General features: G+C 35.2%; 1 protein-coding gene across 3 annotated transcripts in view; it reads right to left on the bottom strand.

The window, feature by feature from the left end:
* The window catches only part of Pcdh15 (protocadherin related 15), a 1,685,700-nt gene that overhangs the window by 107,105 nt on the left and 1,551,778 nt on the right, over positions 1-26,817 (bottom strand). For all 3 annotated transcript variants that reach the window (XM_058578029.1, XM_058578030.1, XM_058578028.1), the window contains 2 exons: positions 4,184-4,293; positions 2,806-2,946 (listed from right to left, as the gene is read on the bottom strand). In XM_058578029.1, coding sequence (XP_058434012.1) covers positions 2,806-2,946; positions 4,184-4,293 — 251 coding nt within the window. The remainder of the gene's footprint in view (positions 1-2,805; positions 2,947-4,183; positions 4,294-26,817) is intronic.

Raw genomic sequence — 26,817 nt, 5'->3', positions numbered from 1 at the left:
TGAGAAAATTATGTTTAGCAAAATCAATCGACCTAAAACCTCCAAAATAACCCAACCTCAGAAACTTCAGGGTTGATTATTTTCCTTCATGTGGAAGACAGAAAAAAGCAAAAAAGAGGTGGTGGTGAAAAATCTCAAAATCAAAAATGGAGGTTAGTAGAGAAATAAGGGGAAAAGAGAAGGCCAGGGAGGGAAAGCAAGGAAATACTAGAGAATGATACTGGTCAAATTAGATTATTATATCATGTGTATGTATGATATGTAATAACAAGTCCCACCATTATGTATAATTATAACATACAAATAAAAATATTTTAAAACTGTATCCTGAAGAAAAATCAAGGAAAATAAAAAATCAGTAGTAGTGATGAAGCCTACAGATTAAATGAGACATAAGAGATCTACTGATAGGTCATAATGAGTAGACCATTTTTGAATTTTGTTGAAAATAAACTATTAATATGAATACTGACTACATACATGTTGGCATTGGAAATTTTTTGCTAATTTTGATGAAGTTATCATAAAATTATTAAAATTAATTTTTAACAGTTCTCATCTTTGAAAGGCATATATCAAAATATTTAAAGTGTAATGTTGTATCTCTGAGCAGTTTCAGAATAATGCAGTAGGGAGAAGTTTGGAATGGATGTAGAACTATTTCTCAGCACATGTTAACCTTGAGATGGGTAATTGACACATGAAGATTCATTGTAATTGTCTCTGTAATATGTATATATATGCTTGAAATGTTTCATACTTTGATCCCCTGCACTAAAAACACACATTTCATACTGAAAGGTTAAGATGTTTTAAATATTCGTAGCCTTGAATTTATTAAAGGAGCTTTAAATTTTTTCTATTTAAATTATTAATTTTTATTTAAATATTAAATTCAGTTAGAGGAAAGTTGTAAAATTTACTTTGAAAATTATGTTGTTAATACTGTTATAATAAAGAATTTACACTATAATACTTTTTTAATGAATAAAACTTCTTACTTTTATTGCCTGTGTTCATATGATATATGGTAGAGCTAAAGACCACAGGGTAGCTAATTCTGAAGCAAAGAAGAACCTTCAGACAACTAATTAATTAACCTCAATTTACATAATGGTCTTAGTATTTGCATAGCTAATGGGCTAGGGATTGATTGCAGGCCATTAACAGTTATTAGTAAATGAAACTATGTTTGAAAAACATGAGTTCGTATTTCAAGTTTTAGGGGCAAAAGTCAGTTATGAGATGTTAACAAAATTCAGAGCATCAGGCATTAAACAAACTAACATTTAGCTTTATAGACTTCATGCATTTATGAAAGGATAATTCATGAATGTGCTAATTGATCACACCTCTATGCATACAAAGGCACATACAAATATACATGTGTACTTTAGGTAAACTTTCATTAGCCTTACAATTATATTTAAATTACAGTAATGGGAGCTAGTTTTGTTATATTTAACTATAAGAACTTCCTATATCTCTATTCCTAAAAATCACAGGTTTTTCTCAAGAAATGCTACATTCTGCAACCTAAATATTCAGCAAAATTTTTTTCTAAATCTTTTCAACTATTTCAAAGAAACATTACAAAATTTTCAACTAATCTTTTCCATTTATTTGTATGTGCAATGTTATATAATTTAGAGCTACCCTAACATTTTGTCAACTTGTGTAAACAATTCAATTTACAAGCTGAAGCATCCTCTGTATTTATATAAAAAATACTGTAGTTTAATGATTTTAAAGCTTAAAAAATGTGGTCTGTTATTTTGAAGGAATTTAATTCTGCCAGTATGCATTCTGACTGAAAACAGTTTGAATCCTTTAATTTCAAAGACACATTGTATATATAATCTGATTTTTTTCAAATGATCAGACAGTACTTTCACAAGCAACTATACAGTTCCTTCCACTTGTTCAATAAATAAGGTTTATAATAAATAAAAAGAATTACCTTTGTCCAATTATTTGCAACATCTTTTAAATTTTGTGTCAGTGCCTTTCACAAATGGACTTTCACTTGGTTTAATGTGTGGGTCAACTATATTTCACTGAAATGTTGAGAAAAGATTTTAGCTTCAAAAAGCAGTCTTAAACTCCAACTCTTCATTTACTGTCATTTTTTTTTAAGTTCCACTGAAACTTTCTTGTGTTTGCAAGATGGGGTTATAATTTTTTCATTTTATAGAGATGGGTGTGGATTAAATATGATGTTATATGTAATTTGTGATTATTGTTAGTTACCGATTTAAAAATGTTTTTCCCTCTACTTTAAGGAAATATGTAAGTACAAGAAGCCACCTGGTGGGGCTGGGGTTGTGGCTCAGTCATGGAGCTCTTCCCTAGTATGTGTGAGGCACTGGGTTCGATTCTTAGCACCACATATAAGTAAATAAAAGAAAGGTTCATTGACAACTAAAAAATATTAAAAAAAAGAAGCCACATGGTTCAGGCAATGTCTAGTAAATACACATTCATTATAGTTTATGTTTTATATGCTTATCCAGGGTCTCTCCAATGAATTAAGAAAAAGGTTTACTATATACTGATAATAATGGTATTTTAACAATATCACATACATAGTTTGACAACAGTATTTTACTGCCTTGACATTTCAAGAGTATGAAACCTCTCACAGAATTGCCATATACCAGCTATTAAAATGAATGATAATCATTTCCAGGTATTAATGATATTCCTTTGCTCTCCACTGAGAAATTTATTTACATATATATTTAACTAGAATATCAGCAGAAACACTATAAAATTCTTGTCAAGCTCTTAAGTACTATAACTCACTTTTTGAAGGAACTCGGAGATTGGCGAGGACCACTTCCAGGGAATCGGCTTGGACTCGAAGCACATAACTTGTTCTTGTTTCATAATCCAGGGGGGCATTCACATAGATGACACCTGTGATGTTATTGATTCCAAACTTATCTAGAATTTAAAATACAGTTACTAGTCATTTCCTTCGCATTTGCAAGGGAATAATTCTCTTTAAAAGATAGTATGGTTTCAAGAACACTTAATTGTAGCAATTATAAAGTGTGAAGTATGAAAGTGATAAGGCACCAGCTTTGGAAACTATATTCCAGCCCTGGAAATAATAGACATCAGTATTTCCCCAAATGATACCTTGAAATTATAATTAATTATGTGTGTTGTTTTAAGATTCTTCTGGATATCAACGCTTCTGTGGTCTTTATGCTTAAAAAGTGGTGTATAATACGCTACTCACCACCACAGGTTCAGATGGTCTTCTACAATAGTAAAACATTTTAGATACGTCTTTTAAAAAACCCATTTAATTTTGCTTCACCAAATATTTTCTGGTTTTCCTAATAACTATACTTTCAATAATTTAATGGATCTTACTCTATGGATTAGTGGTCTTCTAAGAACTTCTTAAAGAACAAATGGTTTATTTAATTGTAGGTTATATTTTCAAATTACTTATGATTCTAATTATCTTAAATATTTTCATCTGATTTCTATATTTTATAAATTTGTATATATGCAAATATATAAATATATTTTTAAAGTGAAAAACACAGAACATTTTTCAGTTTATAATGCTGCACCTTTTGGATTCTCCATATCCTTTCCTCACTTTTCTCTGTATCATTTATGACCATCTAAAATATTACATATTTATACATTTGATAATTTTTATTATCCATCACCTCTCATTGGACTGTTAAATCCTATGAGTGTAGGGATCTATTTTGTTTACTGTTCTATCCCTAGAGGCTGAAAGAAAAATTAGTCCATAATAGATGTATAATAAATATTTGTTGAATGAAATAACAAATGAATTAAATGTAAAACAGTAACTGCGAGGGATAGATGATAATAAATAGAATCATATTGCTATCTTCAAGGAAAAAAACCAGATGGAAGTAGAGAGGAAAAGTGTTGTAACCAATTGAAGGACTACAGCTTTAGTTAGATGCTGGAAGTCCAATAAATAAATTAAAAAATAAATAAATAGGAAGCTCATTTTTTATCTAGGCGGGAAGCATAATGGCATCATATTAGCAAAAATAAGAAAAGAAATGCAATGAGGAAAGTAAGATGTTGAGCACTGGCTGTAGGGGCAACAGTGTCTAGTAATAGTGAGTCACTGGCAATTTCATTGGTTTATTGTGAAAACACAAGCTAAAAATCAACTCACCTTCTTCATTTCCTGAAACAATGGAGTACACAATACTTTGATTGATGGCTGCAGCAGAAATTACACCAACTGTGGTCCCCCTGGCTGCAAGTTCACTTACTGGAGGAGGTCTGTAAATTTAGAGATAGCAATTTATTTATTTTAAGATTATTTTTTAAAGTCACTTTAGGTTCACAGAAAAATTGAGGGGAACTTAAAAGATTCCCCCCATATACCTTCTTCTCCTACATGTACATAGCCTCCTCCATTAACGTCATCCCATGTTGCAATGCTACTTTTGAGACAGTTGATGAAACTGGATTACATGTCATATCCACCTCAAATCAATAGTTTACTTATGTTTTAATTTTGGTGTTACATATTCTGTGGTTTGGACAAGTGTTTAATGAACAATATTCACCATTATAGTATCATACAAAGAAATTTTACTGCCCTAAATATTCTTGGCACTTCACCTATTTGTTCAGTCCCTAACAAACACTTATCTTTTTTGTAGGTCCAGTTTTGCCTTCTCCAGAAACGTTATAGAGAAATGGACTCATAAAGTATGGAGGCTTTACAATTGAAATCATACTATACAGCCACTATTCAGATTCATAATATGCACCTAACCTTCTTCTTCATCTTTTTCATGGCTTGCTACCTCATTTATTTTACAGCTGAATAATATTATATGAACTAGAAGCACTGAAGTTTATTTCCATATATGAAGAAGCCTTTGTTGCTTCCATGTTTTGACAATTGAGAATAAAGGTGCTATAAATATCAGTTTACAGGGTTTGTATGGCCATAAATTTTCAACCTCTTTGGGTAAACACAGAGGAGTATGACTTCTGGATCATATGGTAAGATTTGGTTTAGTTTTAAAGAAACTGACCAAGTAGATATACAGATTTTTGTTCTTTTCATTAATGAGAGTTCCTGTTGCTCCTTATTCTTACCAACATTTGTTGTTGTCAGTGTTCACCATTATGGCCATTCTAAGAGATGTGTAGAAGTATCTATTTATTTGGAATGACAAGAGTTTTGATTTTAATAATAGAGTGTGTGTAATATTATACATGTGCAAGTTTATTTGAGTAATACCATTATCTGGTGCTTCAGAGAAAATACCATATTAAAACTTCAAATCTAAAAATGATGTTCAAAATTATGCAAATGATCCTGGTTAGAATGCCTTATAATATATATTATTTTAATTAAAATAAAGCATAATATTATTCTATTATCTGCCATATTACATACAAAATTATTTTCAATTTCCAAAGTAACTTCTGGACTGAAACCAATAGTTACATGCATTTGCTAACTCAAATTTTTGAAATAAAATGTTGCTCTTGTGTTCATATTTAAGCATATGGGCTTCATATAATTTTTTTTCTTATCCTAATCCTGATCTACTATAAATTTTTAACTGTATCAAAGTATTTGAACGGATAGCATAACAAAATTCACATTTCATTTTAATTCACTTATTTTGCTTAACTGTAGACATATTATTTCTCTAGTAATTTGGTATCTATATGACTTCAAAAATATTCATTAATACCTTACTTCATTTTCAAAATATGATTTTATAAATTGGTTATCATAAGTAGGCTATCATAACTATCTTCATAAATTTATACCAAGCAATCATTCTCTATACACAATAATTTAATGTCATCCATTTTTGATAGATTTAAAAAAGGATTAAGTATAGGTCCTAGCAACATTTCTTCATCTTTTTGCTATTCCAGTTACTATAATCCATCTGATTTCTGTAAGATTAACCTCTGGCCTCAATCTTTTTTTTTATATGACAGTGGAATGCATTATAATTCTTATTACACATATAAAGCACAATTTTTCATATCTCTGATTGTATACAGTATATTCACACCAATTCATGTCTTTATACCTCTACTTTGGAAAATAATGATCATCACATTCCACCATCATTAATAACCCCATGCCCCTCCCTTCCCTTCCAACCCATCTGCTCTATGTAGAGTTCCTCTATTTCTCCCATGCTCCTTCTCCCTATCCCACTATGAATCAGCCTCCTTATGTCAAAGAAAATATTAGGCATTGGTTTTTTTGGGATTGGCTAACTTCACTTAGCATTATCTCTCTAACTGCATCCATTTAACTGCAAATGCTATGATTTTATTCTGTTTTATTGCTGAGTAATATTCCATTGTGTATATATACAACATTTTTTTCTATCCATTTATCTTTTGAAGGGCATCTAGGTTGGTCCCACAGTTTAGCTATTGTGAATTGTGCTGCTATAAACATTGACTCATAGTGGGATAGGGCATGGGAGCATGGGAGGAATAGAGGAACTCTAGATAGGGCAGAGGGGTTGAAGGGGAGGGAGGGGGCATGGTGTTATTAATGATGGTGGAATGTGATGATCATTACTATCTAAAGTACATGCATGAAGACACGAATTGGTGTGAATATACTATGCATACAACCATAGATATTAAAAATTGTGCTCTATATATGTAATAAGAATTGTAATGCATTATGCTGTCATATATATATTAAAATTTTTATATAAAAAAAGAAATTGGATGTAAGAAAACTTTTTGAAATCAGATGGGTTATAGTCATAGATTGGAAAATTTTTGAAAAACTGAATTTCTTTTTTGAGGAAGTAGATATTACTTGCCTATTTTGTTAGTGAGATGAGCTAAGTTTGATACATTCTATAGTTAACCTCTTTTTTAGTCTTAATAATATATATACAAATATTTATACATATATATAAGATGACTGCTAATAATCTTTTATCTTTAACATAAAATTTCCATCTCATTTTTCAAATATTAAAAATAATATTTTGTGTTCATTTTTTTATCCTAACTTCAAAATGACGATGAAAATATTATCATGGGGTGAAGAAACTGGCATAATTTAGAAGGCATTTAAATCCTATGCATACCACTAAGAGCATTTAAATTTCTATTTGTTAGTGAATGTTTAAAACAGATTTACTTCTAGACAAAATATCTTCTCATTAACCTTTGTCTTAATTGTTGCAGCACACTTCTTTTTATGAGAATAAAAACGTACTATAAAAACGCAATTTTCTCCTAGCTAGAATTAAATGAACCTCTCTGATAATGAACATTAGATTGCAAAATCTCAATTCTTTTCTATTTATTGCCAGGAAGACCTATTTTATTATTGTTTTATGCCCTTGAAAGTATCACTTACATTATTGGGCAAATTACATACTCTACTTGGAGTCACATATAATTTGAATGTAAAACGAAGGAGTTGGTGTAAATCAGGGCTATAAGGTCAGATGAACAGAGAAGGTAGAATCAAAACCAAATGAAATAATGTGGGCTGGGTATAAATGAATAGGGAGAATGAAACTAAGGAATGGGACACTGCATAAGTACTATGCAATAATTGAAGCCCAGTGTGATCTTTCCAACTGACAAAGGATATTTAAGTATTTTATATGAATTTTATGAACTATCAAATTTTGGTAATTAATGGACATTTACTTTTTAAAGCATCATGGAACAAAATTTGTTTTATAGGCTGGTAGTTTTTTTTTTAATAAATGTGTCTACTAACATGTTTTCAGTTCTACCATTTTTTTTGACTGATAGAATGTGATTTATCATTCTTTCTTTTCTTTCCAGTGAGTATGATCAAAATCTATTGTTTAATTTCAGAAGAAATAATTATGGCCAAATAAGGAGTTTCTCAGAAGACTTAAAAAACAAATACTTCACTATTAATTCATATCCCTGCAATACATTCATTTATAGCATGTAATGTATCAGTAGCCCTCTTCTAATTTAACTGTTTTTTTTTTAATTTTAATTCATTATATATGACAGCAAAATGCATTACAATTCATATTACACATATAGAACACAATTTTTCATATCTTTGGCTGTACACAAAGTAGAGTCACACCATTCATCTCTGCATATGTGTACTTAAAGTGATGTCCATCTCATTCCACTGTCTTTTCCTGCCCCCATAACCTCTCTTTTCCCCTCCTTCTGGGAGGATTAGACGAATTCTAATTTAACTTTTTAATGCTTGACTCAAAATGAAAAGTTACTGGGTCTCTGAAATTCAAGAATACCAATTTTCAAAACTAAATTTATTGTTGGTAAGACTCACAAAAAGTACACAAAATTAAAGAAGCACTCGAAACAGGGTTCATATGTACTCATTGAATTGGAATAAGATTTAGTTTATGGAATGTTTTGTCTTCTATTTATATAAGATTAAAACACCACAAAAAATAAAATAAAAAAATAACAAATTATAAAAAATAATTTTTAATTGTGAAAAATAAGAGAACTATGCTGCCAAAGATTCAATATATCAAGTAAGTGGTATACCAAAGTAAACTGTATGTCTTTAACAGATATGGACATCCAATACTAGAAAGACCAATGGTTTCAGGCCTTCAGGAAGGACCTTCATTATAAGGTCTTTCATGAGAGATGCTCTAAATTGGGTGTGATGGCCATGTGCCCAGGAATATCTCGAAGAGAAACATTTCTAACTCCCTAATGGCAACTCTGAATTTTATTGGCTATTTTAAACCAAGTTGACAGTTTTTCACAAAAATTCTAAAATCACCTTAATTAATTCTTACAGACAAGCTTAAATAATATTTTTATTATAAAACAAACTATGATAGAAACTAATTTTAAATTTGGTTATCTTGTTCATATTACTATTTGCATTGTATCGGACTCCCTAAATTTCTATGTAAAACAGCCACACATTTTTTTTTAATTAATAGGCATTATTTTTGTTTTTGTTATTGAGAAAAATATTAGATAATGATAGTTTCATAATGCCTAGCATTTAACTATTTATAGATCCTTCCAGAAAACCTTGATAGCTACTGAATTATTTTTTATTTCCTTCTTATTATCATTTATGTTTTAAATGACAATTAAAAGCACAGGTATTTATGTTGTACAGCATTTGAAATATATACATTGTGCAGTGACAAAATTAAATTAGTTAATATAGGGATAATTTCACATATTTACTTCTGGTGAGAATACTTAAAATCTACTCTAAGTAATTTTCAGGCATATAATGCCTTATCATAAACTATAAGTCACCATATTGTACAAAGGATCTCTTTAACTTACTTCTCCTGAGTAAAATTTTGTATCTCTTGACTAAAATCACTCAATCCTCCCTCACCATCCAGTCCCTGATAACAATCACACCTTTATGATCTTATGAGTTCAACATTTTTTAGGTTCCATGTATAAATGAGATTATGCCATATTTCTTTCCATGTCTGTACTATTTCATCTAACATAACATATTCCAGGCTTATCTTTGTTGCAAATGGCAGGGTTTCTGTGTATTTTAGGGCTGAACAACATTTCACTGTATATGCCAAGTTTGATTTCTCCATTAATCCATTAATGGGAACTTAGGTTGATTCATTTCTTGGCTACTGTGAATTATGCTCCAATTAAAAGGGTGTGAAGATATCCCTCAACTAATAGTCCAATTATAAAATGGACAAAGGACTTGAATAAATATTCTAAGACAAAATATAAATGGTATGCGACAAATATCATACAATAAATAATTGTAGAAAAAATACTTACTAACATGAACTTGGCAAAGACATGCAAATTAAAACAGCAATGAACCACCACCTCTTACCTATTAGCATAGCTATTGACAAACAATGCTTCATATAACTTGTTCCACTTGGATGTGTTCTGTCTTACCAGGGTCATTCAGCCCAGGATGCAATGGATAGAAGTCAAGGGACAACTAAGGTGTCATAGTGATGCTCTTTGCAGTCCTCCAGGAAATGGAAGTCCGCCCTTGGGATTAGTTATTAATGAATCTGCCACAGACTAAGCTAAAAATCTACTATTTTTTTTCTCTATTTTTGTATTTATTTTATTTTTTAAATACATGATAGTGGAATGGATTACAATTCTTATTACATATATAGAGCACAATTTTTTATATCTCTCTATATAAAGTATGTTCACATCAATTCATGTCTTTATACATGTAGTTTGGATAATGATGTCTATCACATTCCACCATCATTGATAACACCCTGCCCCCTCCTTTCCCCTCCCACCTGTCTGCCCTATCTAGAGTTCTTCTATTCCTCCCATGTTCCCCCTCCCTACACCATTATGCATCAGTCACCTTAGATAAGAGAAAACATTCAGCATTTGTTTTTTGGGGATTGGCTAACTTCACTTAGCATTATTTTCTCCAAAGCCATCCATTTACCTGAAAATGGATGGCTTTTTATTCTCTTTTATTGCTGAGTAATAATCCATTGTGTATATATGCCACATTTTTTAATCCATTCATCTACTGAGGGGCATCTAGTTTGGTTCCACAGTTTAGCTATTGTGAATTGTGCTGCTATAAACATTGATGTGGCTTTGTCCCTGTAGTATGCTGTTTTTAAGTACTTTGAGTATAGACTGAGGACAGGGAAAGCTGGGTCAAATGGTGGTTTAATTCCCAGTTTTCCAAGAAATCTCCATACTGCTTTCTATATTGTCTGTAATGCTTTATATTAGACAAAGGCGCCAAAAACATTCATTGGAGAAAAGATAGCCTCTTCAACAAATGGTGCTGGGAAAACTAGAAATCCATATGCAACAAAATGAAATTAAACCCCTATCTCTTACCATGCACTAAACTCAACTCAAAGTGGATCAAGGACCTAGGAATTAAACCAGAGACTCTGCATCTAACAGAACAAAAAGTAGGCCCTAATCTTCATCAAGTGGGATTAAGCCCCAACTTCCTTAATAAGACTCCTATAGCACAAGAATTAAAACCAAGAATCAATAAATGGAATGGAGTCAAACTAAAAAGTTTCTTCTCAGCAAAAGAAACAATCTGTAAGGTGACTAGAGAGCCTACATCTTAGGAGCAAATTTTTACCCCTCATACATCAGATAGAGCACTAATCTCTAGGGTATATAAAAAACTCAAAAAGCTAAGTGCCAAAAAATCAAATATCCCAATGAATAAATGGGCCAAGGACATGAACAGATACTTCTTAGAAGAGGATATACAATCAATGAACAAACATATGAAAAAATGTTCATCATCTCTCGCAATTAGAGAAATGCAAATCAAAATTACTCTAAGATAGCATCTCACTCCAGTAAGAATGGCAGCTATTATGAAGACAAACAACAATAAATGTTGGTGAGGACGTGGGGAAAAAGGCACACTCATACATTGCTGGTGGGACTGCAAATTGGTGTAGCCAATATGGAAAATCTACTATTTTTCAGACTACTCCTTCTCTTTTCCTGAACCTCTTGCAATGTCTGTTCACTGTCACTATATTCTTGCATTTTCCAGAATGCCATGCAGTTGGAATCACACAGTCTTTTCAGACTAACTTCTTTCCTTATCAATGTTTACATAAATTTTCTTCATGTTTTTATGACATGATATCTCATTTTGCTGTATTGCTGAATAATATTATGTTGTATGTATACATCACATACAGCCGGATTTTAGTAAGAAAATTCACCAAAATTAATCAAAACCTCTTGTTTTAAAATACGTCTTTGTTAATAAATGCATAAACCAGAAAAAATCAACTGCTTTATAATTTATAAGCAAAATATTTCAATTTTCTTTTGAAGACATAAATTGCTCTTGTTTAACATTTCAAATTATTATTGAAAACACAGATTTAAAAAATCTCTTTCAATTAAATACACTTAACTATATCTGACTCATCTAATGACTATACTAAAATAACACAATTTATATTGTCCAAATGTTAGACCCAGATTTACAGTATAAACATAGATAAAACAATTATTATACAATTTAGAGCCTACATTTATTATTGTGCTCAAGGAGTAAAAATAAAAGTAAATGTTATACACGTTGCATAAAGCTCCTAATTATTTTAAATGCCATGCAGTTTAGGATATAAAAGTGTTTGTAAATAGATACTATAAAATTTCACTGGGATTCAATCTGGCTCTATTGTTTTATTTCTACAGAGAGACAAATCTAATTTATTTTGACATGTTTAAATTCAATATATTTTCAAATCAGTACCAATTAAGAAACTGTTTTTATATCTACTATGAGGGAATTTAATGAAAATGAGAAAAAAAAATAAACACCCACTGGAACTCTTATTATTTGTAACCTTGGAGTAATTGCATCAGGGTGATCTAATTCAATATATCTAACTAAAAAAAAAATTTTAAAAAGTGATAAATTGGGAGGCTGAGACCAGCTTTATCAGAATTTCTAGGATGAATTGTAGATTAGAAAATTAATAAAAAACTAAGTGTTTGTATGCTGTTTTTTACATTTTTTCCCTAAGTGTGTTCACTATTAAGAGTTTTACTTTTATTCAGATCCATAAAGCATCCTCTTTTTAAAGACATGACATCAGAAATCTAAATAATTTCTTAAACCATTCTAAAAGTAAAACTCTTATCTGTGGGGGTCTGTATCTATGTTTTACTTTATTACTATTCTCATTTCTTGAGTTATTTGAATCCATCATAGTCAATGTCTCTCAAACTGTCAGAATGTGCTGAAGAAATATCTTGAAATTTTCAAAATGTAATGCTAAAAAAGATCTGATTTCAGAGGCCCATTAGGTCAGGCTCAGGAATATGATCTGCACCAAGTGGCTAGATGGTAAAGAGAGTAGGGGGTTTGAAAATCACACTGGTAAAGAAAAATGGGCTTCCTTTCTCTGTTGTCTTTTCTTCCTTCCTATGTCCTCTCTAACTTCCAACTCTCTGAGTGGCTTGCTTTAGTCTTTAAGCTTACAGCCATGGATGATCTTCCAAAACCTAGAGCTAACCAGATAGTGCTGCTTCTGATTCTCATAGATTGCAGTTCTGCCATTTATTAGCTTTGTGACCTAATTGCTTGGCTTCTCTTATTTTACTTCTTTTTCTGTTAAGTGGAGACGATACTTATTTCAGAAGTTTGCTGATTGTACTAAAGGACATTATATGTACAAAAAGAAAACTTTTCCTTATGCTGAACACAAATTATGGCTATTCACATCATTATTTTATAATTTCTGCTTCTGCAAGAGTAGCTTGAAGATAAAATTATATGTGTACTTTTTTCTTCTAAACAGTAGGAACACATAAAAAATAAAGTGACTATTTTAATGAGCTAATACTGTAAAATATATCTTATGCACTGTGATTTTCCCTTTATAGATCTCAGCATACATCAATTGTACATACAAGACAAAGATAATATTTTCCTTTTCTATTTTTATAGTTTTAAATCCATAGATAATTTTTGGCTTCATTCATATACAACTACCATGGGATGACTCTGATAACTATAGTGGGCATTGAAAGTTAAAAACAATAAAAATAAATCACCAAAATCCAATAGTTTTACTCACATAAGCTTACACTTTCATTCATAAATTCTTTACTGAACACATGCTGTGTCCCTATGATGGATGAGACAATGCAGATACAAAGACCTGAGAGAGGAAGTGGACCCTAGGTCCAGGGAGGTTAGGGCCTTGCCAACAAACCAGTTACAAAAACTCTCAGGGTAAAATTTAGTAAGTGCATTAATATCAGACTCCTAATGAGAAAGATTATATGTTAAGTTCCTAAGGACCTAGCTGTAAATAGAATTAGGGGGCTACAACTTTTGAGGGAATGAGTAGGCCAAGGATGTTCATAACTGAATGACTGATACACTTACTAAAACAGGCTATGTTGTGGGTCTCTATATACCTAGCGGTGAACTCTGAGAAAACAATTTTGTACTTTAGTTAATTTAATTATATAGTGGGAGCTCTTTTCTCTTTTATGGATGAATTTGTATAGTTGGTCTTTTCTAAAGACAGTTAATACATTTTCAAACCAGTCACTTAATGTTTTTATTTATTAATTTAATAAAGTTTATGCTTCTAGATAAGAAACATAAAAATCATCAATCACTATGGGATCTTAAAGTATATTAGTGTAATCATACAAATAATATTACAATATAAAAAATAAATCTAGATTTAGCATCTGATATTTCTATTCATTCTGCATAAACTACTGAATATACTTCCTCAAAAAACACAATAGTTGGGCTGGGGATGTGGCTCAAGTAGTAGCGTGCTCGCCTGGCATATGTGGGGCGTTGGGTTTGATCCTCAGCACCACATAAAAATAAAATAAAGATGTGTGTTCACCGAAAACTAAAAAAATAAATATTAAAAAATTCTCTCTCTCTCTCTCTCTCTCTTTAAAAAAAACAACAACACAATAGTCATTCAAGAGTCATGAAAATTTTTGAAAAATTAGAAAAAAAACGTTTTTTCCTAAATTGTTCATAGCCTAGAAAGATTGTGAATGTTTACAATTATGCCATTTAGGAAAAAATATATATAATATAATCAGTATATATTATATAATATAATATATATAATATAATCAGTACTCAATACCTTAAAGTAGACAAATTCATCACTACTTGAGGAAGTTGAGGTACTTAATTTTCTTCTATATTGTTATTAATGAAGTTACAATTAACATATGATGCTTAGATGTAAATTTTATTATAATTAAGGTAACCATAAACAAATTTCTTCCCTTGTATAATCACTTGCTTTTTAAGCCAATGACAATTATGCCATGAAAATAATAATTTTCAACATTTCTTTAAATTATTAAAATAATAAAATAACTTCAAGCTTAATTAAAATAAAGAATATGCCCTAATACATACCTGTGCACAGATTTTTGTTTTTGAAATTTTGCTACTAAATAATACATCTATATCATCTCACTCTGTTCTTTCATCCACACTGTGTTCATATTTGTTCAACTTAAAAAACATATTCAAAAATCCTGAGGAATTCACTTTAACAAACAAGAAATCTTCCCAACAAATATGCTAATTTTTAATTTTGAAATTTTTAGGTTCCAAGTGTCCATTTACTAAAAAACAGATTCATTATTCTTAGTATGTCTGATTAATAACTTGTTTTTCTTTTTCTTTTTCTGCCAACTACTTGGTGTACTGAGAAATTAAAATAAAGAAATAAGTTAACAATCTAAAACTTCCTCATCCCTGATATTCATTTTTAATTGTGACTACAGATGTTATAAAATTAGAAATAATGTACCAAAACTTGAATAGATTTTTTTAAGTCCCATCATTTTTATGTCATCATTCTTAGTATACCATTTACTTCCACAGAAATTTAACACATTTTACTTTCCTGATATATTTATTCAGGTTAGAAGGTATTGGCATGTTATGTGAATTAAAAATACAAAGTTTTCTTTGCTGTTTCCCCGTTAAGAACTGCAGTTTGTTTTTCCTTCCCTTGTATCTAATCCCTGCCATGAACTTGTCCAACAAAACAAGCTGATAGTGACATTGTTGCTCTCATGAAAATAAGACTTTGTAACTTGCTTTTGCATGTTGTATAGGTGCTCTGATATTGCATGTGAAGAATATGAGAACAGTCTCTTTTTATTATATAAAAAAAAAAACACGTTGGGGAAAGCTCAACTCCTCTAGTCGATCTAGCCTAAGGAGAGTGCCCAGCTGAGATTAGACCATGCAACTCACAGGAGTATCAAAATACATAAATTGTTTTTGTCTTGAGTCACTGAGTTCTGATATAGATAACAGAAATTGTTTCTTGAGAGTGGACTGTTGCCATAGCAAAATATGAAAATATATGGCCCTTGTTGTGAACTGGCTGGCAAGCAGTGGCTGGAAAATGAGCAGTGAGGCTGGAGAAAGGGAGAACCATCTGTTAGAGGAAGCTGTAAAGTTGATGAGAAAATAGTTGATCAGGGCTAGAAAATGACAATTCTTGCTTAGTAGTTGTGAACCAATTGGCAAAATTGTCACAGTAACTTGGAGGAGATTGCCTTATGGACTAGTGAATTTGGGGATGTTCTTAAGGGAGTTTCTAAAAGGGTCTACTGATTCCTTCTAGTGAATTTTTTTTCTTTGGTTCCAGAAATTGAGCCTAGGGGTACTTAACCACTCAGCAACACTCCCTTCCCCTATTTATGTTTTATTTTGAGATGAGATCTCCCTTAGTCTCTTAGGGCCTCAGTAAGTTGCTGAGGTTGGCTTTGAACTTGTGATCCTCCTGCCCCAGCCTCCCTAGCTACTGGAATTACAGGCGTGCACCACTGCGCCTGAACCTTCTAGTGACTTTTGATGATATATATTAAAAAGGAGAGGGGAGACAAGAACAGTATGTTATGGTTCTGCTGTTCCATCATTGTGATTTATGTAAATATCTTGTGTAGTTCACAGATACTTGAATCAAGAGGAACAGCACCCAAAGAACCTTGCCCACATTTGGACTTGACTTAAATGTGATATGATTCTGAATTCAAGACTGATATTTTAATGGAATAAAACTATTGGAGATCCTAAAGGCCCAAATGCTTGTTTTTCTGTATATTTATTTGTTTGTTTATTTTTTGGTACCTGGGATTGAACCAAGGGGTGCTTTTCCAATGAACCACATCCCTTGCCCTTGTAAAAAAAAAAAATCTAGAGACAGTGTCTTGCTAAGTTTCTCAGGACCTTGGTAACATGATGAGGCTGGCTTTGAACTCACAATACTCTTGCAAATGTTTCCCTAGTAGCTACGATTACAGGCATGTGCCAAGAAGCCCAGCTGTTGCTTTGCATATGGCAGAAATGTAAATAACTGAGAACAGAAGATAGACTGTGGTGAATATTTTGAACCCATTATACAACATACATATGCATCAAAAGATCACATAGTATCCTGTAAGTATGTTTAATTTTTTATGGCAGTTAAAAACATTGTTACAAATATTTCTGTCCATCCTATCAGGAAGGAGAATTTACTTTGCTTCTATTTGAACTTAGGGTGGTCCTGTGTGTTGCTTTGATCAAAATAATTTGGGGTATGTGTGTGCTGGGAGTTTTAGACTGGGGGAAGATTGTGTGACTTTCAGCCTTGAACTCTGAGCCCCAAGGCTTCTACTCAGTCCTGAGTAGCAGGTAAAATCACCCAGTCTACCTTTCTTATGGATGGAAGATTAAGGGTACAGAGAGAAACCCAGTCACTTTCTCAAATTGGAACCACCATCCCATTCACAAAATAAGTATATAGGGACCAAAATAATTTTTAATGTTTTCTCAGCTCCATTACAATTTAAGCAGTTTTCTTCAGCCCCTTTGAGAGGTAAACATAAAAAAAAAAAGTTCTTTCTAGGTTTATAATTGAGCAATGGCTTTGTCAGTAAGCTGTAGGTCATCCCTTTGGTTTCTCTGGAAGTGTAGGGAAATAACTCTGATGGATTCCTTGCTCCAAGTAGAAAAATCACCTCCAGTCATGAAGATAGGAGGTCATTTGCCTTTTTTCCTTTGAGGTAAGAAAATTAGCAAAGGTGGATGGCCTCCTTTCCCCTCTTAATAGTCCCCAGTCATTTGTTTAAGCTGAGTTAAGTTCAGAATAGCTTTGGTCTCTCTCTCTCTAATTGGAATGACCTTTAGTAAATTCTTCCTTGAGGTTTAAATCCTCACCAGGAATACTCAGCCAACTCATGAAATTCTAAAACATAGAAATTTATCGTTTTACATCATTGGGTTTAGAAGGTAATTTATACGGCAATAAGTAACTGATACACATACAGAAAAAGAAATCTCCACTGAATAAGACACAATTCCCAAACATCAAGTCAGTAGGTCACCAAGCAGTTACAAGTTACCTGTCATGAGTCCAGTACTGTATTTAGAGATACCAATGACCATATGGTTCTGTTTATCAATGCTAGTCCTTGCCCATCACTCTAGACAGAGTGTTTACTCTCCAAATGCCTTGCTTCGGCTGATAAATCATAGAATGTTAACTATCCTAGACCATATGGATATAGTAAGAATACTAGTGCTCTCCCTTAAGAAATATACAATCCATTAGGTGAGAGAAAGCATATACATAATCAGAATTCTGTTTTTAATCATTCATTGTTTGACATTAGCATAGTAATTTCTGCTTTCTCTACAATTGTTTGCATGTCTTCTCCTATCATTTTTTCAATGCATGTGATTTTTGTTTCAATATATTGTTTTTTTTATCTTTAAAATGACTTTTTATTTAAATTTTTTATAGTTGGTTGTTCAAAACATTACAAATTTCTTGACATATCATATTCCACACTTTGATTCAAGTGGGTTATGAACTCCCACCTTCACCCCATACACAGATTGCAGAATCACATCAGTTACACATCCATTGATTTACATATTGCCATAATAGTGTCTGTTGTGCTCCGCTGCCTTTCCCATCCTCCACCATCCCTCCTCCCCACCTCTCCCCTCCCCTCCCCTCCTCTCTCTCTACCCCCTCCACTGTATAACCCTGAGGGTCTCCTTCCATTTCCATGCAATTTCCCTTCTCTCTCCCTTTCCCTCCCACCTCTCATCCCTGTTAAATGTTAATCTTCTTCTCCTGCTCTTCGTCCCTACTCTGATCTTAGTTACTCTCCTTATATCAAAGAAGACATTTGGCATTTGTTTTTTAGGGATTGGCTAGCTTCACTTAGCATAATCTGCTCTAATGCCATCCATTTCCCTGCAAATTCTATGATTTTGTCATTTTTTAATGCAGACTAATACTCCATTGTGTATAAATGCCACATTTTTTTTATCCATTCATCTATTGAAGGCCATCTAGGTTGGTTCCAGAGTCTTGCTATTGTGAATTGTGCTGCTATGAACATCGAAGTAGCAGTGTCCCTGTAGCATGCTCTTTTTAGGTCTTTAGGGAATAGACCAAGAAGGGGAATAGCTGGGTCAAATGGTGGCTCCATTCCCAGCTTTCCAAGAAATCTCCATACTGCTTTCCAAATTGGCTGCACCAATTTGCAGTCCCACCAGCAATGTACAAGTGTACCCTTTTCCCCACATCCTCGCCAGCACTTGTTGTTGTTTGACTTCATAATGGCTGCCAATCTTACTGGAGTGAGATGGTATCTTAGGGTGGTTTTGATTTGCATTTCTCTGACTGCTAGAGATGGTGAGCATTTTTTCATGTACTTGTTGATTGATTGTATGTCCTCCTCTGAGAAGTGTCTGTTCATATCCTTGGCCCATTTGTCGATTGGGTTGTTTGTTCTCTTATTGTCTAATTTTTTGAGTTCTTTGTATACTCTGGATATTAGGGCTCTATCTGAAGTGTGAGGAGTAAAGATTTGTTCCCAGGGTGTAGGCTCCCTATTTACCTCTCTTATTGTTTCTGTTGCTGAGTAAAAACTTTTTAGTTTGAGTAAGTCCCATTTGTTGATTCTAGTTATTAACTTTTGTGCTATGGGTGTCCTATTGAGGAATTTGGAGCCCGACCCCACCGAATGTAGATCGTAGCCAACTTTTTCTTCTATCAGATGGCGTGTCTCTAATTTGATATCAAGCTCCTTGATCCATTTTGAATTCACTTTTGTGCATGGCGAGAGAAAGGGATTCAGTTTCATTTTGTTGCATATGGATTTCCAGTTTTCCCAGCACCATTTGTTGAAGATGCTATCCTTCCTCCATTGCATGCTTTTAGCCCCTTTATCAAATATAAGATAGTTGTAGTTTTGTGGATTGGTTTCTGTGTCCTCTATTCTGTACCATTGGTCCACCCGCCTGTTTTGGTACCAGTACCATGCTGTTTTTGTTACGATTGCTCTGTAGTATACTTTGAAGTCTGGTATAGCTATACCGCCTGATTCACACTTCCTGCTTAGCATTGTTTTTGCTATTCTGGGTCTTTTATTTTTCCATATGAATTTCATGATTGCTTTCTCTATTTCCACAAGAAATGCCGTTGGGATTTTGATTGGCATTGCATTAAACCTATAGAGAACTTTTGGTAATATCGCCATTTTGATGATGTTAGTTCTGCCTATCCATGAACAGGGTATATTTTTCCATCTTCTAAGATCTTCTTCTATTTCTCTCTTTAGGGTTCTGTAGTTTTCATTGTATAAGTCTTTCACCTCTTTTGTTAGGTTGATTCCCAAGTATTTTATTTTTTTTGAAGATATTGTGAATGGAGTGGTTGTCCTCATTTCCATTTCAGAGGATTTGTCGCTGATATACAGGCATGCCTTTGATTTATACGTGTTGATTTTATATCCTGCCACTTTGCTGAATTCATTTATTAGCTCTAATAGTTTCTTTGTAGAGCCTTTTGGATCTGCTAGGTATAGAATCATATCATCTGCAAATAGTGATACTTTAAGTTCTTCTTTTCCCATTATTATGCCTTTAATTTCTATCGTCTGTCTAATTGCTCTGCCCAGTGTTTCGAGAACTATGTTGAACAGAAGTGGAGAGAGAGGGCATCCCTGTCTTGTTCCAGATTTTAGAGGGAATGCCTTCAGTTTTTTTCCATTCAGAATGATGCTAGCCTGAGGCTTAGCATAGATTGCTTTTACAATATTGAGGTATGTTCCTGTTATCCCTAGTTTTTCTAGAGTTTTGAACATAAAGGGATGCTGTACTTTGTCGAATGCTTTTTCCGCATCTATCGAGATGATCATATGGTTCTTATTTTTAAGTCTATTGATGTGGTGAATAACATTTATTGATTTCCGTATATTGAACCAGCCTTGCATCCCAGGGATGAATCCTACTTGATCATGGTGCACAATTTTTTTGATATGTTTTTGTATCCGATTCGCCAGAATTTTATTGAGGATTTTTGCATCTAGGTTCATTAGAGATATTGGTCTGTAGTTTTCTTTCTTTGAAGTGTCTTTGTCTGGTTTAGGTATCAGGGTGATGTTGGTCTCGTAGAATGAATTTGGAAGTTCTCCCTCTTTTTCTATTTCCTGAAGTAGCTTGAAAAGTATTGGTATTAGTTCTTCTTTAAAGGTTTTGTAAAACTCTGCTGTATACCCATCCGGTCCTGGGCTTTTCTTAGTTGGTAGTCTTTTGATGGTTTCTTCTATTTCCTCAATTGATATTGGTCTGTTTAGTTTGTCTATATCCTCCTGACTCAATCTGGGCAGATCATATGACTTAAGAAATTTATCTATGCCTTCACTATCTTCTAATTTACTGGAATATAAGGATTCAAAATAGTTTTTGATTATCTTCTGTATTTCTGAAGTGTCTGTTGTGATATTGCCTTTTTCATCCCGTATGCTAGTAATTTGAGTTCTCTCTCTTCTTCTCTTCGCTAGCATGGCTAAGGGTCTGTCGATTTTGTTTATTTTTTCAAAGAACCAACTTTTAGTTTTGTCAATTTTTTCAATTGTTCCTTTTGTTTCGATTTCATTAATTTCAGCTCTGATTTTAATTATTTCTTGCCTTCTACTTCTTTTGCTGTTGTTTTGCTCTTCTTTTTCTAGGATTTTGAGATGAAGTATGAGATCATTTATTTGTTGGATTTTTCTTTTTTTAAGGAATGAACTCCAAGCAATGAATTTTCCTCTTAGAACTGCTTTCAATGTGTCCCATAGATTCCGATATGTTGTGTCTGTGTTTTCATTAATCTCTAAGAATTTTTTAATTTCCTCCTTGATGTCTTCTATAACCCATTGATCATTCAGTAACCTATTGTTCATTCTCCAAGTGATGTATGATTTTTCCTTCCTTCTTTTATTGTTGATTTTCAGTATCATTCCATTATGATCAGATAAGATGCATGGTATTATCTCTACTCCTTTACATTGTCTAAGAGTTAGTTGCCCTGTGACATAATATATGATCTATTTTTGAGAAGGATCCATGTGCTGCTGAGAAAAAAGTGTAACTGCTTGATGTTGGGTGGTATATTCTATATATGTCAATTAAGTCTAGGTTATTAATTGTGTTATTGAGTTCTATAGTTTCCTTATTCAACTTTTGTTTGGAAGATCTATCCAGTGGCGAGAGAGGTGTGTTGAAGTCTCCCATGATTATTGTATGGTGGTCTATTAGACTCTTGAACTTGAGAAGAGTTTGTTTGATGAACATAGCTGCACCATTGTTTGGGGCATATATATTTATGATTGTTATGTCTTGTTGGTGTATGGTTCCCTTAAGCAGTATGTAGTATCCCTCTTTATCCCTTTTGATTAACTTTGGCTTGAAATCTATTTTATTTGATATGAGTATGGACACTCCTGCTTGTTTCCGAAGTCCATATTGAGTGATATGATTTTTCCCAACCTTTCACCTTCAGCCTATGTATGTCTTTTCCTATCAAATGTGTCTCCTGTAGGCAGCATATTGTTGGGTCTTGTTTTGTGATCCATTCTACTAGCCTGTGTCTCTTGATTGGTGAGTTTAAGCCATTAACATTTAGGGTTATTATTGAGATATGGGTTGTTCTTCCAGCCATATTTGTTTATTTATGTTACTAAACATGGTTTGTTTTCCTCTTTGATTATTTTTCCCCCCTTTACTGTCCTACCTCCCACTGTTGGTTTTAATTGTTATTTTCCATTTCCTCTTCCTGTAATGTTTTACAAAGGATGTTTTGAAGAGATGGTTTTCTAGCTGCAAATTCTTTTAACTTTTGTTTATCGTGGAAGGTTTTAATTTCATCTTCCATCCTGAAGCTTAATTTCGCTGGAAACACAATTCTTGGTTGGAACCCATTTTCTTTCAGTGTTTGAAATATGTTATTCCAGGATCTTCTAGCTTTCAGAGTCTGTGTTGAAAGTTCAGCTGTTATCCTGATTGGTTTACCCCTAAATGTGATCTGCTTCCTTTCTCTTGTAGCTTTTAAAATTCTCTCCTTATTCTGTATGTTGGGGATCTTCATTATAATGTGTCTAGGTGTGGATCTCCTATGATTTTGCACATTCGGTGTCCTGTAGGCTTCTAGGATTTGGGATTCTGTCTCATTCTTCAAGTCTGGGAAGTTTTCTCGTATTATTTCATTGAATAGACTGCTCATTCCTTTGGTTTGGAGCTCTGTACCTTCCTGTATCCCAATGACTCTTAAGTTTGGTCTCTTGATGTTATCCCATATTTCTTGGATGTTCTGCTCATGGTTTCTTAACAGTCTTGCTGAGCTGTCTATGTTCTTTTCCAGTTGAAATACTTTGTCTTCATTGTCTGATGTTCTATTTTCTAAGTGTTCTACTCTGCTGGTAGTATTCTCCATTGAGTTTTTAAGTTGGTTTATTGCTTCCTGCATTTCTAGTATTTCTGTTTGTTTGTTTTTTATAACCTCTATCTCCCTGTATAGTTGATCCTTTCCTTCCTGGATTTGTTTGCATAATTCATTGTCGAAGTGATCTTTTATTGTCTGATTTTGCTGTCTAATGTCTTCCTTGATACTCCAGATCATCTGAAGCATGTATATCCTGAATTCTTTATCTGACATTCCATCTGCTGCAGCTGTTACCTCTTCTAAAGTTGCGTTGACCTGCATTGCTTGTGGTCCTTTCTTTCCTTGTCTTTTCATACTGCTTGCTTATCTTTCCTGCAGGCGCGGGCGGCGGCTCTGCTCTCTCCTTATTCCAATTGGGGTGTCGTGACTACCACGCCGGCAGGTCACTGGGCCTGTTCTGGGCGCTGGCGGCGGCTCTGTTCTGCCCCTACTCCAATTGGGGTGACGAGTGTACCACGCCGGCAGGCCACCGGGCCTGATCCGCCGGTCGGTTGCAAGTTTGCCTACCCTGCAGGTGCGGGCGGCGGCTCTACTCTGCCCCTACTCCAAATGGGGTGACATGTCTGTCATACCGGCAGGCTACTGGGCCTGTCCCGCTTGTCGGTCACAGATCTGCCCACCTTTCGGGCACGGGTGGTGGCTCTCCTCTGCCCCTACTCCAATTGGGGTGTTGTGACTACCCCACCTGCAGGTCGCTGGGCCTGTTCCTGGCACGGGCGGCGACTCTGCTCTGCCCCTACTCCAATTAGGGTGGTGTGTGTACCATGCTGGCAGGCTCCTGGGCCTGATCCGCCGGTCTGTCGCAGGTCTGCCTACCTTGCAGGCGCGGGCGGCGGATCTGCCCTGCCCCTCCTACCACGCCTGCGGACCGCTGGGCCTGATCTGCAGGTTGGTCACAGGTCTGCTCACCCTGCGGGCACGGGTGGCGGTTCCGCTCTGCCCCCACTCCAATTGGGGTCACGTGACCACCACACCGGCAGCGCCTGATCCGGGCGTGGGCAAAGGATCTGCTCTGCCCCTACTCCAGTTGGGGTGACGTGTGTACCACGCTGGCAGGCCACTGGGCCTGACCCGCCAGTCTGTCACAGGTCTGCTTACCTTGCAAGCGCGGGCGGCGACTCTGCCGTGCCCCTCCTACCACGCCCGTGTACCACTGGGTCGCGGGTCTGCCCACCTTTCAGGCGCTGGTGGCGGCTCCGCTCCACCCCCTCTCCAACTGGGGTCACGCGGTCACCACGCTGGCAAGCCGCTGGGCCTGCTCCGGGCGCTGGCGGTGGCCCGGCTCCTCCCCTCTGGCTCGACGACAAATTGACAAATCGAGGAGACTCGGGTGTCTGTGCCTCACCCCCCCACCAGGAGACCAACTGTTTCTGTCGCCGCTGGTATTGATGAAGTTCTCTCCTCCGCCGCTTTCTGATGACATCAGATCTCTGCCATGTTGGTATCCTATGCGAATGGCAGCATTTCGTTCCCCTTGCCGGGCAACCAAAGCAACGGGTGAGTCCTGACTGGCCCTCAGCAGGACCCGGACCGAGAAGCAGTTTCCGTGGGCTCCTAGTCCTGGGCCAGGGCAGTTCTGGGAGCCGGAACTCGGCCGCTCCGTGCTCGGTGTATGTTCCGATAAGAGTAGGCTCCAAGAAGCAGCCCCTGCGGGCTCAGTTCCAGGAGCCAGAACTCGGCCGCTTAGTGCTCGGTGTATGCTCTGATAAGAGCAGGGTCCAAGAAGCAGCCTCCGCAGGCTCCCCACCCCTGGGCCAGGGCAGTTCCCGGAGCCGGAACTCAGCCTCCCCGCGCTCGGTGCTCGCTCGGATAAGAGCAGGTTCTAAGAAGCACCCAGGCACTGAGCCCGAGCAATCTGTCTGCAAGCCGCAGGCGAATGGCAGCCTGAAATTACCTGTTCTATGGCTGAATGAGCTGCGGTCAGTCGAAAACAGGGATGGTGACGTCAGCTTTCCAACATGGTGGCCGCTGGCCTCCTCTGTGGTCGGAGCGGTGTGGAGAACCGAGATGGACCGCTTCCTTCCCCCGTCTTGAACCCAGAATTCAGCCCTGAGTATGGTGCTTGCACGGCTGGCAGAAACTGCAGCGCTGTATCCCTGCGTCTCTATCTCCTCGTTTCCCAGCGCTCGCTGCAGACTCTAGCCGCGGGGCGATTTGCTGAATAAGCAGTGTTACCCTCCGTGCGATAAATCTCTCGCGTTTGAGTCCCTGTAGCCGATCCTCGTGCGATGGAAATCCTTCCTCCAGGTTCTGGAGCACCCCACTATTGCTGGAAATTCCTAACAAGATAGCCTTTAGCCGTCCTGACTTGTCATACTCCCACACAGTGAAGCAGCACACGGGGGCAATGCACTCCCCTCGCCGCCATCTTCCTAATTCCTCAATATATTGTTTAATGATATAGAAAGAAAAGTTTAAAAGATATAAAATGCAGTATTATAAGATTAATTAAATGGCATTGCAGTTTAGAATTGAGGAGATCGGAGATGAAGGACTTCACCATTGTAAACTGGTGATAAAAATGTCATGAGCTGGGCATGGTGGTGCACACCTGTAATCCCAGCAGCTCAGGAGGCTGAGGCAGAAGGATCAAGAGTTCAAAACCAGCCTCAGCAAAATCAAGGTACTAAGCAAGTCAGTGAGACCCTGTCTCTAAATAAAACACAAAAGGCCTGGGAATGTGGCTCAGTGCTTGAGTGCCCCTGAGTTCAATCCCTAATACCCCCAATTCTCCCAAAAAAAATCATGATTGTGAATCAACATTTAATATGTATGAAAATCTGCTTTTCATACAAACCATGGAAGTGCAGAGTGACCTTCCTTAAAGAGCCTCTGCATATGCATTTTGAGTGTTTCACACCATTCAGTGTTTCCAAATTTCTCTGTGTCAGTGAACAAAGTCCTCTGAATGGCTCATAAGTACCTTCTACAATCTGGCTTTAACTACTCCTCTAAACTCATTGCCTTAGGACTCTAACTAGTGTGCTATTTTGCCTCAAAAATATGTCTGCATTAATTAGCAATGAAATAAAATCAATGTACCTTATAATGTATTTCACTTGAAACAAAATATCCATAGATATAATGTAATGAAAGAATGAAATCCTTACAACTATTTATATTAAAACACCAATCCTAATTTTAAAATGGATTTAAAATGAATTGTTGAAAACTTGCATCCTTTGTTGCTGAAAGACTTGCTTTATTCTGAAACATGAGCAAATGTGAAACCATGCACAACCTTGAATTTGTGATGGAAAATTCAATTCCTCGTGGATACTGAGAAAGCCTAATGAAAGCTGCAATGAGGATTGTACAGTCATTTTTTGAATAAAGAGGCAACATCTATTATGTTTGTAGAAAGAATTTAACAATGCCATGAAAAGACAGGAAAGATCATCTTCAGGTAAAGTCAGCTCTCATATTGGACAATAAATCTAAATTAAAATAGAGAACAACTTTAGTAATCAAGTGATGGTCTCTGCAAATAAACTTATTTTATTTTATATTAATAATTTGCAGGTAG

Source organism: Marmota monax, unplaced genomic scaffold (assembly GCF_021218885.2).
Source record: "Marmota monax isolate L192 unplaced genomic scaffold, Marmota_monax_Labrador192_F-V1.1 WCK01_AAM20220418_F8-fsc00019, whole genome shotgun sequence".
Lineage (NCBI taxonomy): Eukaryota > Metazoa > Chordata > Mammalia > Rodentia > Sciuridae > Marmota > Marmota monax.
The sequence above is the reverse complement of the archived record's forward strand: the minus strand, read 5'-3'. Positions and strand labels throughout refer to the sequence as shown.